The sequence below is a fragment of the Rattus norvegicus genome, chromosome 4, assembly GCF_021556685.1.
Source record: "Rattus norvegicus strain SHRSP/BbbUtx chromosome 4, alternate assembly SHRSP_T2T, whole genome shotgun sequence".
NCBI classification, from domain to species: domain Eukaryota; kingdom Metazoa; phylum Chordata; class Mammalia; order Rodentia; family Muridae; genus Rattus; species Rattus norvegicus.
Genome location: NC_141537.1, coordinates 125,561,611 through 125,581,123, shown reverse-complemented (window position 1 = coordinate 125,581,123; position 19,513 = coordinate 125,561,611). Strand labels below are relative to the sequence as shown.

General features: G+C 50.5%; 1 protein-coding gene across 6 annotated transcripts in view; it reads left to right on the top strand.

Annotated features, from left to right (window-relative positions):
- Window positions 1-19,513, top strand: part of Grip2 (glutamate receptor interacting protein 2) — an 85,121-nt gene that overhangs the window by 19,128 nt on the left and 46,480 nt on the right. For 2 of the 6 annotated variants that reach the window (XR_015685253.1, XM_087655812.1), the window contains exon 1: window positions 16,095-16,263. The exons of 3 other annotated variants lie outside the window; for them this stretch is intronic. Coding sequence is in view for 2 of the 3 variants with exons in the window: in XM_087655812.1 (XP_087511938.1) it covers window positions 16,209-16,263 (55 nt within the window). In the remaining variant the exon portion in view is untranslated. 6 annotated transcript variants of the gene reach the window in all.

Below are 19,513 nucleotides of genomic sequence, written 5' to 3'. Positions count from 1 at the left end.
TCCCTCCAGCCTCCCCAGCCCCCTACCTCCCATCACAGCATAAGTTCCAGCTACTGCTGCCCCTGGGGAGCCAGAAGCCATAGGGAAGTGCTTGTCTCTTTGGGCTGTAAGAATTCTAAAGAACTTAGTCATCAGCAAAGGTCAGTTGCACACCTGGTATTCAGCCTACAGCTAACCGGAGAGGAATATTCTAGAAATTGGGACTCAAGAAAACAAGCAGAACAAATTACTAAAGGGAAAGACTGATTGGTGGCCCAGGTTGCTGGCCTGATACCAGAGCTGGTGCTGTCTAATGTTCATGGGCATTTCCATAGAACCGGTGCCTTCATCTATGGTGGGGACAGCTGTTTTCAACACCAAACACGACACGGCCACAATCCATAGAAACTACCACCGTAAATGGAAATCCTTATAGTCTATAGAAACCGCAGCTCAAAGAAATTAGCACAGCCCACAGAAATCACCACAGCCCACAGAAACCACAGCCCACAGAAACCACAGTCCACAGAAACCACCACAGCCCACAGAAATCACCACAGTCCACAGAAACCACAGCCCACAGAAACCACAGCCCATAGAAACCACAGCCCACAGAAACCACAGCCCACAGAAACCACAGCCCACAGAAATCACCACAGCCCACAGAAACCACAGCCCACAGAAACCACAGTCCACAGAAACCACAGCCCACAGAAATCACCACAGTCCACAGAAACCACAGCCCACAGAAAACACAGCCCATAGAAACCACAGCCCACAGAAACCACAGCCCACAGAAACCACAGCCCACAGAAACCACAGCCCACAGAAACCACAGCCCACAGAAACCACAGCCCACAGAAATCACCACAGCCCACAGAAATCACCACAGCCCACAGAAATCACCACAGCCCACAGAAACCACAGCCCACAGAAACCACAGTCCACAGAAACCACAGCCCACAGAAATCACCACAGTCCACAGAAACCACAGCCCACAGAAACCACAGCCCACAGAAACCACAGCCCACAGAAACCACAGTCCACAGAAACCTCAGTCCACAGAAACCACAGCCCACAGAAATCAGCACAGCCCACAGAAACCACAGCCCACAGAAATCACCACAGCCCACAGAAACCACAGCGTACAGCCATCATTTCCATCTGTAAGGTGCTCTCCCATTTGACAAAGCTCTCAATTAGTATCCAACAATTTCCTGTTATGTCACAAAATGCCTGTGGCACTTAGGGTTTAAAAATTGTGGCCCACAGTGTTGGTCCTGGGCTGATGCATCAGATCATGCCAGGAGCATGTGGCAAAGCCGCTGACTTCATGCACCAGGAAGAAACCAGGCCCCATAATCTCTTTTGAGTATAGACCTATGACCTAAAGACCTCCCTACTAGGTCCCATCTATAGAGTTCCATGACTGCCCAGCAGAGCAAATGCACTCATTTCCACACACAGTTCAAAAGTGGGCACAAGTGACCACAACCTCAGTCTGAGAATACTGAGAACTTTCAGGCTGCCCACAGAGGTTCTTCAGAGCCCTTTCTGTCTGACTCAGGGCGTCACCAACCTGTGCTGTGACAGTGTACATTACATCTGTCTTTTTTAAGATTTCCCTGGAATAGAATCATCCAGTACAGTCTTCCATTTGAGGTCTGGTCTCCTGAAGTGGGTATGCCTCAGGCACTGTCCTCTCTCTCATTGGTGAAATTAGAAGTGGTTTATAGTCTGGGCTGAGGTCCCATAAGTACTATGCGTTGTGTGTTGTTGAAGGGGAGTATTTGGCTGACTTTATGGTGAGGAACTCTAGAGGCAGAGCTACGAGGCAGCTGGTCCCTCCCTGCAAAATACCCAGGTGCTAAGCTTGACTGTCTCAATTCATCTGACAAGTGAGAAAGGACACAGCCCACTCCTTCCCAGACCCTCCATAGAGATGCCACTTAATCTCACCAGCAATCCCAGGGGTAATATTGTCCCCATCTCTATAGTGGTTTGAATGAGAATGTCCCCCCACAGGCTGTGGTAATTGAACACTTTGTCCCGTTGGTGGCGCTGTTCAGGAAGGTTTAGATGGTGCAGCGTGACTAGAGGAAGCACATCATTAGGGATGGACTCTGGGCTTCAAAGCCTTGTGCCATCTCTGGTTTGATCTTTCTGCTATGTGCTGCTTGAGGCTGAGGATGTGCAATCTCATGTCCTGTTTCCACATCTGCTGCTTGCTGACAAACCTTCCTACCATGATGGAGACTTAGCCTCCAAGAATCATGAGCCCAAATAAACTTTTCTATAAATTGCCTTGGCCACTTACTACAGCAACAGAAAGTAACTAAATATAATCTCCCAGTGAGGAACGGAGGCTGGGATCTAGGAGTAATCCCAAGCACAGATCCCCTTCACTCATAGGTCACTGGGGTAAGAAGGATCAGACTATTGTTGCAAATTAGTCAGACCTGTGGGGTTGTACCATCCTTGGCTAGGAAGAGGATGTCAGGGAAGAGGCATCTACTGTGTATACCAAGGGCCTCTTACCTGACTCCCAACCCCACACTTACCCTGCAACCTTAGTGTGGGTAAGCTTCCCAGGCCATATTTGCTGGGACAAAGACAAGGTGAGATTTTTTTATCTGACCCAGTTCAAGCTGAACTCAGCAACAGGGAGCTGAGCTACATGACAGGACCTCCCAGGCTGGGACCACAGTATGAGCAGTGGTTGGATGTAGGAACGGCCACAAAATGCCTGGAGAGGAATTGGGGCAATGAGAACACTGCCCTTTCATGCTGCTGAGTAGTCAAGAACCTAAACCAACTTTTTACGTATTGTATTAGTTTGATTTCTGCCACTAAAACAAAATTCTCAGGGCTGGGTAATTTGTAAAGAACAATAAATCATTTACCTCAGAATAGGGAGGTCCAAGACCATCAGAGCTCGCCACTGAATCTCTCAGAGGGCAGCATCATAATGGAGTTGGCATGTGTATAAGACTATGAGTGTGTACGATAAGAAGCCAGGGCTCTCTGCTCCTCCCTGTTCTAGAGACCTGCATTTTCTCATGCAGAGACAGCCTTGTCCCGTAGACAAGATGGTGAAGGTTGGTGTGAATGGATTTGGCTGTATTGGGCGCCTGGTTACCAGGGCTGCCTTCTCTACCTCTGGCAAAGTGGAGATTGTTGCCACCAACGACCCCTTCTTTGACCTCACCTACATGGTCTACATGTTCCAGTATGACTCTACCCATGGCAAGTTCAACGGCACAGTCAAGGCTGAGGATGGGAAGCTTGTCATCAACGGGAAGCCCATCACCGTCTTCCAGGAGCGAGATCCCGCTAACACCAAATGGGGCGACGCTGGTGCTGAGTATGTCATGGAGTCTACTGGTGTCTTCACCACCATGGAGAAGGACAGGGCCCACTTGAAGGGTGGGGCCAAAAGTGTCATCATCTCTGCCCCTTTGGCCAATGTCCCCATGTTTGTGATGGGTGTGAACCACGAGAAATATGACAACTCACTCAAGATTGTCAACAATGCATCCTGCATCACCAACTGCTTAACCCCCCTGGCCAAGGTCATTCGTGACAACTCTGGCATCGTGGAAGGGCTCATGACCACAGTCCATGCCATCACTGCCACTCAGAAGACTGTGGATGGCCCCTCTGGAAAGCTGTGGTGTGATGGCCGTGGGGCAGACCAGGACATCATTCCTGCATCCACTGGTGCTGCCAAGTCTGTGGGCAAGGTCATCCCAGAGCTGAACAGGAAGCTCACTGGCATGGCCTTCCATGTTCCTACCCCCAATGTATCCATTATGGATCTGACATGCCACCTGGAGAAACCTGCCAAGTCTGATGACATCAAGAAGGTGGTGAAGCAGGCATCTGAGGGCCCACTAAAGGGCATCCTGGGCTACACTGAGGACCAGGTTGTCTCCTGAGACTTCAACAGCAACTCCCACTCTTCCACCTTTGATGCTGGGGCTGGCATTGCTCTCAATGACAACTTTGTAAAGCTCATTTCCTGGTATGACAATGAATACGGCTACAGCAACAGGGTGGTCAACCTCATGTCCTACATGGTCTCCAAAAAGTAAAACCCTGGACCACCCACCCCAGCCCAGCAAGGATACTGAGAGCAAGAGAGAGGGCCTCAGTTGCTGAGAAGTCCCCGTCCCAACTCAGCCCCCAACACTGAGCATCTCCCTCATAATTTCCATCCCAGCCCCCCATAATAAAAGGAGGGGCCTAGGGAGCCCTCCCTCCTCTCTTGAGTACCATTAATAAAGTTCACTGCACCACCCCCCCCCTCAAAAAAAAAAGATAAGAAGCCAGACAGTTTGGAGTCAGGTTTGCTCTTTTCTGACAACCCACTCATGTGGAAACTAACTAGTTCCGGAGACCTGCATGGATCCCTTCCCTAGGAAGCTACCTGCCAGCAGGTCCCACCTCTTAAAGGTTCCACCACTTTTTGTTCCTTTTAGATGGCTCTCACTGTGTAACACTGGCTGTCCTGAAACTCACTATGTAGACTCACAGAGATCTGCCTCTGCCTCTGCCTCTGCCTCTGCCTCTGCCTCTGCCTCTGCCTCTGCCTCTGCCTCTGCTCCTCTGCCCCTCTGCCTCTGCCTCTGCCTCTGCCTCTGCCTCTGCCTCTGCCTCTGCCTCTGCCTCTGCCTCTGCCTCTGCCTCTGCCTCTGCCTCTGCCTCTGCCTCTGCCTCTACCCCACTGCCTCTCTGCCTCTGCTCCTCTGCCCCTCTGCCTCTGCCTCTGCCTCTGCCTCTGCCTCTCTGCCTCTGCCCCTCTGTCCCCCTGTCCCTCTGCCCCAAGCTCTCTGTCCCTGTCTTTCCCTTTCTCCCTGTCATTTCTGTCTCCGTCTTTCTCTCTGGGCTCTTTTTCTGACTCATAAACATGTTTCAATTTCTGGTGAATGAACTCAGGCCATTTGTCTTGTGTCCAATCCATCATGCTCATTGCTAGCAGAAGTAATCAACACGAAATAAAACTGACATCGGCTAAAGCCACGCGCAGGAGAAATAGCCATCGACTGAAAATCGACAAAAGAGTCAAGCCTCCACGCCAGTTTGAAAAGCTGAGCAAATCTGACTCATGAGGATTGGAGCTGACAGAAACCACAGCCTGACAGGGAAGCCCAGGAGTGGAAGTGGACCGCAGTCAGTAGTGATTGATGAGTCAAATCTTCATTATACAATTTTAATTAGAAGAGACCTGATCTCAATGTAACTGATCTCAATAAGTACAAACTGAGATAGAAAAACATGGGGTGGGGGTGGGCATGCGGCTCAACCACATTCTTTGGAGGATGGAGCAATGGTTTAAGCAGAACCAGCAAGGCTTGTGCCTGCTGTATCATGGCTAGGCAACTTTGAACGTCCTTTCTAACAGTGGGGTTACAGAGACCTCCCATCTTGGGGGAAGACACTGGTGCCAAGGAATGTTCATAAAGGCTGAAACAGTAAGTGGGTATCTGTTGACGGCCAGTGTCATTAGGCTGTATGGTTGGACATTGACCAGATAGGCCTTTAAAAAGTGTCTCTGCCAGGCATTGGCGGCACATGCCTTTAATGACAGCACTTGGGAGGCAGAGGGAGGAAGATCTCTGTGAGTTCAAGGCCAGCCAGTGAGTTCTAGAATAGCCAAGGCTACACACACACACACACACACACACACACACACACACACACAGACACACACACACACACATCTGTAATGTTACATGTGTAAATTTGCAAATATTCCTGAATGAACACATATACCCCATCCCCAAAAAAGAGCCACTCAGAGTAAAAGGGCCCTTTGTATGAGAGTCAGTTGCTAAGGTCTGAGGACCTGAGGTCAATCCCAGAACCCATCTAAGTGTCTGGCATGGTGATGTGTGCCCACAGTCCCAGTGTTGGGCAGGTGAAGACAAGCCAGGGTAGCATTACTGGTGAGCCAAGCAGAACAAGAGACAGAGGTGGATGGAGTTCCTGAGGATGCCTCCATAAGTGAGTGTATGTGCACCCGTACATTTGAATCAAGTTCTCCTTGTCCTCAGAACTAGTGAGGGTATGGGCTGCTAGGCAGTAGCTACCCCTGTGGTGGCAGCAGCAGGCAGCTTGTGTCTACTAAGGCTCATCACGGAGTATAGGACTGCAGCTTCCTTGTCGTCCACCTGACTTTCTGGCTCTAGGGAGACAAAATGAACTTAGCAGATGTCTAAGCAGATGCCAGCTTTCTCCCTGATGACAGCTTCTTAATTGTTTTCTCCCCGCCTTTATTTATTTATTTTTCCTTTAAGGGCAGCCAGGCCAGTCAGAACACTGTTGACCCTTACACCCTACGGTCTTGCCTGATGCCATCTCCCCCCTATAGGCATCCGCACTCCCGACTTTGTGCACAGCATTCTTTTGACTGCTTTATACTGTGAGCTACCTTGTATGACCCCCAAGGCTTGGGTTCACCTCTCCTTTACCTCCTGTACTTGTACTAATTCAACAGGCAGTTTCATTATGATGTCTGACATTCATCCATGTTGCTGAACAAAGTATTACGTTTCTTCTCATCATTGTGCCTGTACCACATTTTAATTTTTTAAAGCTTTTTATTCCAGACCTAGATGGTTTGTAGTCCTTTACTACTATGGAAAATGCTGCTATGAGGGTTTTTTTTTTAACCTTTCTTTTTTTGAGACAGGAGCTTGCTGTGTGTCCCAAACAGCTTAGAACTTGATGCAATTTTCCTGCCTTGGTTTCTCAAGTGCTGGGGATTATGGGTATGCGCTTTCATGCCTGATTTTCCGTGAATATTCTATTTTGTTGTTGCTTTGTTTTTTTTTTTTAAGATAGGATTTCTCTGTGTAGCCCTGGCTGTCCTGGAATGCACTCTGCCGACCAGGCTGGCCTTGAACTTAGAGATTCACCGAGTGCCGGGATTAAAGGCGTTTGTCACCACTTTCCAGCTGCTGTGAATATTCTTTTTCTTTTCTTTTATTGAATACTTTCTTTATTTACATCTCAAATGTTATCCCCTTTCCTGGTTTACCCTCTGGAAACCCTCCATCCCATCCCCCCACCCCCTTCCTCCATGAGGGTGCTACTGTGAATATTCTTAAACTGTGCCTCTGGTAGCCTGATATACATATTTTCCTTGGGTCTATATTTTCTATCAGATACAGTTTGTTGCAGTGTATTTTTTTACAAAAGATTTATTTATTTTTGGTATGTGAGTACACTGTCGCTGTCGCTGTGTCAAAGGGCATCGGATCCCATTACAGATGGTTGTGAGCCATTATGTGGTGGCCGGACTTGAACTCAGGACCTCTAATCCTCTTCCAGGGGATTCAGACATGTTTGGAAAGAGGCTCAGAATCACAGAGTGAACTTAGAAAGAATAGTCCTGGGGTTGGGGATTTAGCTCAGTGGTAGAGCGCTTGCCTAGCAAGCGCAAGGCCCTGGGTTCGGTCCCCAGCTCCAAAAAAAAAAAGAAAAAAAGAAAGAAAGAATAGTCCTGGGGCTTGTGGGCTATTCTAGGGCAAACCCTGAGTCAGGGCTGGCAGGACAATGTGCGGACCCAGAAAGCTGCACTCCTGGTGTCCCTTAGCTCCCCGTAAATATGGGGAATTGAATTCAGGACCTCTAGAAAAGCAGTTAGTGCTCTTAACCACTGGGCCATCTCTCTAGCTCCTGTTGTAGTGCATTGTAGGGCATAAGTATCTCAGAGTTTTGATGAAGTCTGCCTTGCTTCTTGTCCATTCACACTCTCAGTTTGACTCCTCTCCTGACTTCAACCTCCATCCCTCAAGCCTGAGGCCTTTCTGTGGTTAGAGTCGCACATCCATGTCCCAGAGCTTGGAAGAAGGGGAGATGACCAAGTGAGGGCACCAAAGGTAGCATCACCCCAGAAGGGCAGTGGTTCTGGTGGGAGGGGTGGGGTCTTGGTTTCCATGGTAACCATCAATGACAATATGCCTACCCTGTGACCAGGCTTTAAGGAAGGGAGATCTGCTAGGTATTCTAAAAGTAATGGTTTAACAATGCAGATCTAAAGGGTGTGAGGAAGGTGGTCAGGGGATAAAACACACAACAGACACACACAGAGACACCTGCACATACACACACACATCACACCAACTAAAACAGCACTTCTCAAATGGGGGTGTGTGACTGTGCCCCAGGGGACATTTGACCAAAAGGCCTGGAGGCACTGAGGTATCTTGTGGATAAAGCCCCAGGGTACTGATCTGTCAGTGGCCAGGCCTGCAGCTCAGCACTCTGATGACAAGTGAGTCTCACACAGCCCTCCCAACTCAAATGCTGACAGTGCGGGGGCAGGACTGTTCTGTCCTGTCAGAGCAGAGCACTGACTTCACAGCTAGGTTACTGGTGGACCTGAGCTTGGGGAAATGCAGCCCTGCACTGCTTATTAGCGCCTGGAGGCCCATGGAAGGCCACTGTTTGCTATTTTCAATTCATTGAGCATTGATACATTTGAAAAAGTAAACTGGCATTTATATAAAGCCACGAGAAACACAAGCTACAAGTCGGGTGTAGATGCCTCTGCAGGGTCAGACTGCAGCATCAGGGTCTAGAGAGTGTGGGATCTACGACTTTGCTCCAGAATGTTCTAACACCCCCTCCCATGAAGCTCAGATGCCTACCGGTAAGGTCCTGCATCCAACACAGCCTCCTCTCACCCCTGCCCTGGACAGGGGTTGTTCATCTCATGGGGTCAGATGGGGACACACTCTGCAGGCATCGGCTGACTCAGGCAAGACACCACAGGGCAAGGCAGGAAGCGCCTGGCGGAAGGGGCTTTACAACACCCCTGTTCCCAGCCATTCTCTGCACCCTGATATTTCCCCAGCTCTCCTCCTCCGGCTGCACTCACTGTTACTCTCCCCTCTTCATTAGGCTGTGAGTCAGAGATGCTGGGTTCCAAACCCAGCTCAGCTCGTGTCAGGTAGGCAGCCGCCTGGGGCAGGACAGTCACTCTGTACCCTTTCCTGGCTGTAAATCATGGATGAATAATAGTCCCCGAGGCAAAAGGTTTGGGAGAAAGCTCAGTGAGTAAAGATATTTCATAAAAGATATTTCTATATAAGCATAGAACGGGGCCTGACTCAACTCTTTGCTTTGCCACATCCCCGCCAGGAGACCTTGGGGAAGCCACCTTTCTGTGGGTCATGGTCACACTGGCTGCTTGCAGGCTCTGAGGTGAGCACCCATGAGGAACCACCGCAGAATCTGATGCTAAAGGCAATAAGGGGGTGGAGGCAGCTCTGCCTGGACAGAGCTCACCCCCAGAATCACACTCGAATGTCTCCAGGCTTCTCCTCCAGCCCCCTTGAGCCTCCTCAGCCCACGAGAGACACATCTATTTAGATATTTACATTATTGTTCATAACAGTGGCAGAATTAGTTGTGAAGTAGCAACAAAATAACTTTATGGTTGGGGTCACCACAGTATGAGGAACTGCACTAAAGAGTTGCAGTGTTAGGAAGGTCGAGGACCACTGGTTTAGAGTAACAGGTGGGCCAGACCCAGGCTGTCCAATTGCACTCTCAGTTCCTGTGACCCTGGCCCTTTGCCCGCTCCCTGGTTACCACATATGGGACATGAGGGTAATCACAGTCCCTACCTCACCAGATGTCTTAGATGTGAACAGACTCCATGACCAAGGCAATTCTTATAAGAGCAGCATTTAATTGAGGCTGGCTTACAGGTTCAGAGGTTCAGTCCATTATCATCAAGGTGGGAACATGGCAGCATCCAGGCAGGCATGGTGCAGGAAGGAGTCAAGAGTTCTACATCTTCACCTGAAGGCTGCTAGCAGAATGCTGACTTCCAGGCAGCTGGGATGGGGGTCTTAAAACCCACACCCACAGTGACACACCTACTCCAACAAAGTCACACCTACTCCAATAAGATCACACCCCCAAATAGTGCCACTTCCTGGGCCATGCATACCAGGCCATTCAAACCACCTTACCAGGTATCAGAGAAAGTGTGTATAAAGATCTAGAAATGATTTCTGTTGCAACGTCATGTCACTCACCTGTAGTCCCATTCTTTTTAGAGAAAATTCTGGAAGCAAATGCCTAACCATCATCTTGTCAGGTCTGGATTCACAGAGCACTGTGGTGTTCTATACACAGGTCACAACCTGTGGGTAAGGGTCTGGGACTCTATCATGAGTGGCCAAGCATCAGAGGATCTGGGGCCTGAACCTCTCCTTAGGTGATAGGCTGTTCTCTCTTTATAACTTGTCTGGTAACCCAGGGAGCTGAGGAAAGGAGAGAGGGGCAGCTGATGAAGGAGGATCCCAGCCTGGCCCAGCCTCTTCCCCTGTGACAGCTAGGGTCCTTAACTGCCACACTCAGGCCACCTTTTCCAAGTGCCACATGCCACAATCGGCATCTTCACTAAAATGGCGCCTACCCAAGCATTTGTGCTTAATTATTGCCTGTATAACCGATGCCAGGAATATTAACAGGCATGCCACCTGTTTCCTGGCAGGTGGCCCTGTGGGTGCACCTGTCAGCCAGCTGCCTTGATCCCTACTGAAAGCCAGTGGTGCCTTTTTTATCCTGGTCTCAGGACCCTCTGGGAGCCATCGGATTGCTGGGTCGATTCCTGGGAAGTCTTTTCCTCCCTAGGTCCTGCTTTCTGTCTGTGACTGACTTCCAGGGCTCTGAAGAGGGTAGATAGCAGGGAATTCTCTGTCCTCTGAATGCTGTGTGATGCTGGAGCTTCCTCTCTCTCATGGCTGATATCTAGTCCTGACCACAGGGCAGGGAGGAGGTGCTGGCTCTACAATCCAGGCCAGGTCCCACATCAAAACTCCAGTCAGGCATTCCCAGGGGATCCCAGGTGACATCACTTCATGGCTACTGTGGCCTATAGGGAGAAGTCACTTTCTGGCTGTCATTTCCTGTGAGGCAATGATGTCATGTGAGTCTTATCGCTTGTAAGGTGTCATACTCATGTGGATGTCATTATATGTGAGGTAATATCTCAGGGTGCTATTGCTTGTGAAGTGACATTACTTTCTGGGTGCCATCGCCTATGAGCTGATGTCATCCCATGGAGCCATGACCTGTGGTGACTCTTGAGGTCCACAAGGTCCAGAGTTCTGCTAGTGAAGGAATTCTCTGTGCTGACACAGGGCATGCCCTGTGTCCCATATGGCCTCCTAACTGTGAGGCTTCCTAACTGTTCATGGTTCAGCTGCCAATCACCCAACAGAGAAGGCGGGACTTCTGACTCACAGTTTGGAAGTTCAGGACTGGCCCTGTGGTGACTTGGAACATCATAGCTATAGGCAGTGCTACTCACCTCAGGGCAGGAGACAGGAAAGGGCGGGGTTTTCTGCATCATCTTAGGGTGCACCCATTTGACAATTAACTGTAAATTCTTAACACCATCTTGGGCTTGGTCCTTGTGAATCGTTCTGTCCCATCCTGTCCCACCCTCACCCCTACCCTCAACCCCCTGAATACACATCCTGCAGTCGTCAAACTGCCTTTACACATGGTTCATTCACATGGGATCCTGCCAAGACCCCTGTATCTCATTCAACTCGTCAGTCTCTTGGGAAAAATTCCTTCTTCCTCTTTTATTTGGGGGGAACCAGGTCATCTACTCATGAGCCGTTCTCAGGGGATTGTTTAATATACCCCCGTGTGCTGTGTGCACTCTGCCCACGGGTCTTCAGGATTTGAGGACTGCCCGCAACTGACTGGTGTTCAGTCTACGACTGACTGACTCCCTTACCTTCTTAGGACTGAAAGAAGGTGCTTTAACAGTGTCCTTGTCAGAGTGAGGGATAGAGACACAGCTCCAATTACAACCTTCACAAGCCTGAGGAACACCCATAGACTGTTAGGGACCTCAACTCAGGCCAAACCAGGATACTTGGGTTCTGGACTGAAAAGAATTTCCGGACTAAGCAAGCAGTGGAGTGAGACAGTTGGAAATGTTATTGAAGCTGTTTTAATACAGGCTCAAGCACAAGACTTCAGAGAAAGAGAGCCACTCAAAAGAAATGAAGACATACCCAAGCGGAGTATGTGCTTTCTTGGGGAGAATGGGGCAAAGCAACGTACACCCCAGTGTAAGTAGGAACTTCTCAGGGGATTGAAAACAATCCATCATGTCTCGGCATCAGCCTCTTAGACCATTTTAGTGACTCTTAACTTACTCTCGGAAAGTTGAAAACTCCCCCTTCTCTCTTCCCTCTTATAAAAGAGATATGTGAGATGTCTCTGGAGATGCTTTGGACGGGGTTACAGCGTGATGAAACAAAGCCAGAAGCCACTGGGGCCACACAAGGGATCTAGAACTAGAGTTCTTTCCCTGTAAGCTGCTGATATCCCTAGAAAACTCCAGGTTTGTGGCTGAGAAGGAAGAAAAGCCTCTAGTGGTTATTAGCTATGCTGAAATTCTTGCTGGCAGACAACTGTATCCAGAGTGACAGGCTTCTGGCTCCCATCCCCCATCCTCCAGATCTCCCCTGCCTTCCCATCCTACCACACCTGTTTGCTCTGGATTTTCCCTATGACATCTCCTAAAATACAACCATCTGAGAACAAAAGCTGGGTACTAATAACCCCAAGTGACCAGTAAGGCTTTGCGGCTCTTTCTCCTTTGGAATATCATTGTGCACACAAGGCATCTTACCATTTTCCAGTCTTCCTTCTTTGATGTTCGAGCTGTTCCAGACTTGGCCAATGGATGCCTGGTGCCAGGCACCAGTGTCATTCCAACCTTCCCCACTCAGACTTTGTGCACTTGCTTAATCTCTGGGACTAAGGAAAGATATTTAGTATAAACTCCCTAGCCCAGCCTTAAGGTCAGCCTTGGGGGTCCTTTCAGCCTGCAGAAGCTATAAAGAGTCCACAGTCTGGGAGACGACAAAAACTACGGGGATACCCGCCCTCTTGCTCTGTTTATTCCACCTTCTGTTACACCATTTTCTGACTTATTCCATTGTTGCTATCCCCCCCCACCCCCCCACCCCTCCACCCCCACCTCCTGACTAGAACATCAACACTAGGAAACCTTTTGTTTGCTGCTTGGTCTAGGAGAGGCAGCACAGAAATGAAGCCTAATAAATTAGTTGGATGAAAAGGGGGATGGGATTGATGGATAGTCCCTATGCTTGCCCTCCCCTAGCCTGAGGGAATTGCACAGAGGGTCCCCCACCTCTTGACACCTCCCCAGCCTTGGATCTTATTTATATCAGCAGAGCTGGTGACAGAAATGTCACCACTGAGCCTGTGGGGCAGAAAAGGCCAAGAAGATTAAAAGCATCTCTGATGAGATGTTAATTTGTTTCCAGAAGCAGGTAGGGGTTGTGGGGACCCAGGGCCTTGGGGACTTTGTGAGGCTGAGGCAGGACTGGAGGAAACAGAATGAGTGGCAGACAGGGGTTGGCCTGGATCCCTTCCTCCACTTCTTTCTACGTGGCTTTTGAGATCTGTAAAGCTTGGGTGCTAGTGAGGTCCCTCCTGCCTTTGAATCCTGCCCCCACCACTATCTGGGTCCTTAGGATTTGTTGTGGCTTCTGCCGGACACTATCAGCTGGCAGACATCCTGATCCCTGTTCTTTTTACCACAGGGAACAATGGGGGTAGGGGGTGGCCTGGTCCTTGGCCAGACTTCCTTCCCTGGGCTCTGATCCCAGCTTTGTTACCTGATAGTTCTTCGCATAATCCCTGTAAGAAGCAGTCTCTTGTGTCTGCATTGAGATGGCAGGACAAATGTCACACAGTAGGGCTTTTACAGAGGCCACTTATTTGCCCCAGTTGTGGCAGTTAGTTGGCCTAGTTTGGTTTTTTTTTGGGGGGGGGGGTTAAGACAGGGTTTCTCTGTGTAGCCCTGACTGTCCTGGAACTTGCTCTGTAGACCAGGCTGGCCTTGAACTCATTGAGATCTGCCTGTCTTGGTCTCCCAAGTGCTGGGATCAAAGGCGTGTGCCACCACTGCCCAGCAGTTGGCCTAGAATTGCCACCACTGCCCAGCAGTTGGCCTAGAATTATGGCTAAGATCTGGGACCTTGTTCTGACACTTGCATGCTGTGTAACCCTGGTGTAGTACTTTACCTCTCTGAGCCTCAGTTTCCTGGGGAAGGCTCATTGGACCATCCTGGTGCCCTGTGAAGTTTAAATGAGATAGGTTGTGAGAGGCATTAGGCTCCCAATTTTCCTGCCCGGACTTTCATTTTGGTTTGGTTAGGGATGGGCTCCATATAGAAGAATCACGCTAATAGCTGCCACTTATTGGCTATTGTGTTCCTGTATGGCAGACTCACTTGTACACACTGCTACTGCAGCTCCCTTCAGAGGCAAGGATTAAGTCTTAGTTAAGTGGAAAATCAGACCCAGAGGGTCCCTGGATTGATGGAGCAGGAGTCCACAAGGGCTAGGTATCTGAATAAAGCTCAGTACACGTGTCTCATTGTCCTTTCTATTGGCTGGGAGGCAGCGTTATCCCTGGGGAGACTGAGGCACGGGGTCAGCTGAGCCGCTTGCTTAGGGTCAGAGCAGAGCCCTGCCCTCCCCCCTAAGATGAGTTGGTTTGAACTCAGATGCTCATCCCCAAAGGCTTGTGTTCTCTTATCTCTCCCCTTCCTGTTAGCATGGCTGAGTCACAGCCTTGTTGTCCGAGACTCTTCGGTCCGTAGAGGAGTACAAGAAAGGTGGTGATGGGGATAGCCAAGCAATCTTGTTCAAGTGCCCACCTTTAGTTTCCTGGGAGTGTCCCTGCCTAGGGTTCCACAGCACACACCCCTTGGATGGAAGAACCAAATCTTCCACAGAGTTGGATAAGGACCCAGCGCCTCGTCCCACCCCCACACAACCCCCAGCCACACACCTTTCAGGTGCTCCTGCTCCTCTTTCCCAAGGCCAACTGCTGGTCAGCGGTGACACACGACTTTGGTCCCAGCACTTAGGAGGCCAAGGCAGGCAGATCTCAGTGAGTTCAAGGCCAGCCTGGTCTACAGAGCAAGTTCCAGGACAGCGGGGGCTACACAGAGAAATCCTGCTCCCCAACAGAAATCCCCTCCCAGAGACGATCAGCTCAGAGCCTGCTTCTAGTTGAAGCTTAGTGTGGAAGATTCGCCAAGGAAATCTTAAGCCAGGAAGAACCCAGAAAACCCTTTAGGAGTCAGTCTCCTGAGAGACCTCTGGGACCCTTCCTCCCAGGCCTCTCATTCATGGCCTGCTCTATTTTCCCCACAATGCCCTCTGCTCCATCCACTCTGTCTCGGCAAGATTGCAGCAGCACTTGGGCAGACTGGGTGCCCAGGCCTGGCAGGAGGACTGCTGCAGAGTGTCAGGGTAAACCTCATGCTTCCTGAATCAAGGCCACAGCATTGCTGACGGAAGCAGAGTTCTCCTGCAGCCCTGACTCCAGAGCAGTCTCCTGGGCTCCTGAGAGTGTGGTCTGGGCCCAGACCCATCCTAGGGTCTTAGAGGTTTAAGAACTGAGGAGGGAGCCCAAGCAGTCACCTTAGGGGAGAGGGTAGGGATCCCTGTCCAACACATGCCCGCTGCTTTGACCCTAAGCAAGTAGCTGATCCTGTGCTACCGTCTCCCTAATGATAATACTGCCTGCCCAGCCAATAGGAAGGGAAATGGGATGTGTTTACAAAACTTCTTTCACACACTTGGCTCTGTGAACTCCTGCCCCATCAGTCCGGGTACCCACTGGGCCTTGGGACATGTTGTCAATGGTCTGTGCCATGGCACAGCAGGCCAGCCCTTCTAGCAGCTAGCTAGCTAGGATGGGTATCCAAGGGCCAAGCACTAGGTCTCGGGCAGAGAAGTTTCACAGAGCAGTTTTAGATGGAGAGACCCAACAGCTGGCAGAAGAGGTGTGGAGGCTGATGAGCTGAGCAGAAGCTGGGGTGGGCTAGGCGGCACTTTTGGCGGGAATAGGAGATAGAGGATTGGGTTGCTGAATATAGGTTCTCCATGCCAGAACCTGGGAAGATAGATCTGCTCTGGCGCCCCGCTTGCAGTGGAGGAAGGGCCTTGCTGCCGGCTCTGGGGAGGATTATCTATTTTAGCAACTCGGGAAGGGAGGAGGCCAGGAGCGCCCAGCCTCCACCAGTCAGGCGGCTGGGGCGCAGCGCAGAGGCGCCAGCTCCCGGCTCCGAGGCTGCGGGGAGGCTGCAGGGAGGTTGCAGGGCTCCGGGTCTGGGACCTGCCGGCGGGCAAGAGTGATGTTGGCGGTGTCACTCAAGTGGCGGCTGGGCGTGGTGAGGCGGCGGCCCAAAGGTACGGAGCAGAGGCTGCTGTGGGTGCTGGAGGAGCCACTGGGGAGGCTCCCTCTCTACCCTTGGTCCCCGCTTTCTCCCAGCCTGTTTTTGTCCGGGTGCTTGAGGTGTCTCTGTGACATCCCTCCTGGGACTTAGAATCTGGGTCTCTTCCCTTGGCACTTGTCAGTTGCCCATTTCTCTGCATTCTTCTCTGGGCTCCGTCTCCCTGTGTTCTGAGTATCTTCCTCTCTCTCCGCCCCATCTCTCTTTGTCTGGTCCCCTCGGGGTACTCCTGGTACTCCTCCCTACCCAAATGGCTGTCCTTGTGTCTCTCCCACACCTTTCTCCTATTCGCTCACACCTGCCCTCTCCCACCCTTCCTGTCTTTGTCCAAGGGTCCCTTTCAATGTCTTTCTGTGTCTTACTTTTCTGAGCTTCTTGTCCCCACCCCTCAGCACCCCTCATGGGACGTGTCCCTAAAAGGCTTTCCTTTCCTCCTTATTCAGACTATGGGGCTGTGTTGTGGTTGGAACAGGCAGTGTGTGTGTGTGTGTGTGTGTGTGTGTGTGTGTGTGTGTGTGTGTGTGTACGTGCTTGCACACATTCACACACCTCTGGTGCAGACTGGGGACTGAGGGCTGAAGGTGAAACCTGGGCCTGGCTCTCATCCAAACTGAATTGACTCTGAGTTGACACTGGTCCCATGCCTGGCACAGGTCCAGCCCCTGGAGAAGAAGAGGGGCCTCAGGTGTGGACAGGTTGCAGTGCTCTGGGTGTTAAGCCCCAGAATCTGTGTGACTCCAAATGTCACCTGTGTCGGCCCTCTGTTCTCCACATATATACAAGAGTTAAGAATGGTAGGGATTCATGGTCCTCTGCTTCAGGCTGAGAACTAAGAATTCCCAGACTGTTAACAACAAAGACCTTTGGTTCAATACCAGGGTGTGTCGAAAGGCCTTTCCTTACAGTCCCCACTGCATTCCTCAGCACCAGTCCACTCTTGCCTTGGTTATATAGCAGAAAAAGGAGGTCCAGAGAAGTTAAGGAACTTGCCCAAGGACACACAGCTGACCCACAGATGAGTATTTGATGACCATTTTATTAGCATTTGAAGAACCTGTATGAAGTGGGGCTACTCCCCGGAAGGGGCCTAAGGGTCCATAGGGCAGCAGAGGGCTCCAGGACCCTTTCTGGTCTGTAAGCAGCTGGTCTCTGGAGGTCTATGAGGGTCAGAGGTATTGGGAACAGGGTTACCCAGGAACTCTCTGCTGTGCCCCCAGAAGTCTGCCTCCTCAAAGCTGTTGTTCAGATCCATGAGTCCTGAGGTGATGCTGTCTGTGGTGATGCTATGGTTGATCATATCTTAGGGCTGCTCTCAGTGGAAGACCCTGAGATCTGGAGAAAGGCTATGGCTGTGCTTTTTGGACACCAAGGAAGTGTTTCGGTCTTCTCAGGCAGACCTGGGTTCAAATCTCACCCCTGACTGTCACTCTCTGTGTGACTATGACAGCTGTCAGACCTCAGTTTTTCCACTATAGAGGGCAGACCAAGAAAAGCCATCCACATCAGATTGCAACTTAGAGTCTGGGGCTGGGCCCTGCACATACGAGGCTCTTGAGATGTGAGCTATATCCTCCTGTCCTCTTCAGGCCTCTCCGAACCCTGTTGCACATTATACCTCCACCCCACAGCAGCCATGCCATTGAATGCTGAGCTCCTCGTGGAGAAATGGCAAACAAAGTAAAAAGGCCTGGATTCTTCTCTGAGGGCTGAGGACCCTCTTGGCTGAGGACCTACATGAAGAAGGTGTGTGGCCTGGCCTCTGACATTAGAGGTCCTCTCTGGAAGCTGCACAGCCACACACCACTGCATGGAGCTATTGCTCAAGGGAGGAGTCCTGAGGCCTTGGTGAGAAGCAGGAAGTTCCCCTAGCTTGATATTCAAGGTTTTATATTTTTAAGATTTATTTATCTATTTTATGTGTTTATGTATTGTGTGCAAGCAGGTGCTCACAAAGACCAGAAGGGGGCGTTGTATTCCTCTGACTGGAATTACAGGTGGTTATGAGTCAGTCATCTGGTAATTCTGGGAACCAAACCTGGGTCCTTTGTTTCCCCCTACAGGAGCAGAACATGCTCTTGACTACTGATTCCTCTCTCCAGTCCTTCAAGGTTTTATTTTAATGTCTGGGGCCATGTTTCCTCACCTCCAGCCCAAGGTCTTGTTTTACTGTTATATGTTTTACATATTATTTAGTGTGTGTGCTCACACGCACCATAGTGTATGCGGGGAGGCCAGAGTGCAGCTTGCAGGAATCCGTGTGCCCCGGGAATCTAACTCCTGTCAGGCTTGTTGGCAAGGCTCTCGACCTACTGAGTCATGTCACTAGCATTCCAACCCACGTGTTCAATAGACCGTCCTGTTTCTCCTCTTTTTCAAATAAGACCTTCAAGTGCCTCATCCTTTGATGGTATGAAAGTGGGGGGTCACAGGCTGGGTGACCACAGGAAACCCATGCCATATTTGTCAAGTATACAGGAGTCCGGTTAATGCTGGGAGAAGGAATCAATGATTTTGAGAAGACTAGGTAGGACTCTCAGAGTAGGAATTTGCTAGATAAGTAACAAGGGACAGCAAACAGGGCTGCAGGGCACAAAATCAATTGATGCTGACACAGGGGATGCTGCCCTGTCTCATTCAAAATTTATCGAGCACCCATTGTGTACCTGGTACTTCCCTAAATCTTAAGGGCACAGCACAGGTCAGAATAGACATCCTCATCCTCCCCTCTGGCTGTGTCCACACATCATGGTGACTTCTTCCTCCCTCCCACCCCCAGGGAAGGAGGCTCCCTGAGAATCTCCCCAGGACTCACCCTGGCCACCACCGCTGGCTCCCAGCATTTCTTATACAGCCCTACCTCCCATAGCAGTACAAGGCTCAGTTCTGACCCCATCTCAAGCAATGTTCTTCCTTCCAACGCTCATCCACTGGCCTCTCTCCTGGGCTTCTGCCCTCCTCCAGGTCTAGAGCACCGGGTGTCTTAGGGACTGCACCAAGGGATAAATTCATCCTGGGATTGTTCCGGGATTGCAGAGTCCTGGGGGCTGGTTTGTAGCTCTGCCTTGTTCTGTGTTCTTGCTATTTGTCACATAGCACGCTCGGTACATAACAAGGACATTCTTGTACTCCTCGAGGGCCTGGGAGCTATGATATAAATTGCCCACATTGCACCTGGGGAAACTGAGGCTGAAAGAAGAAAAGACTTT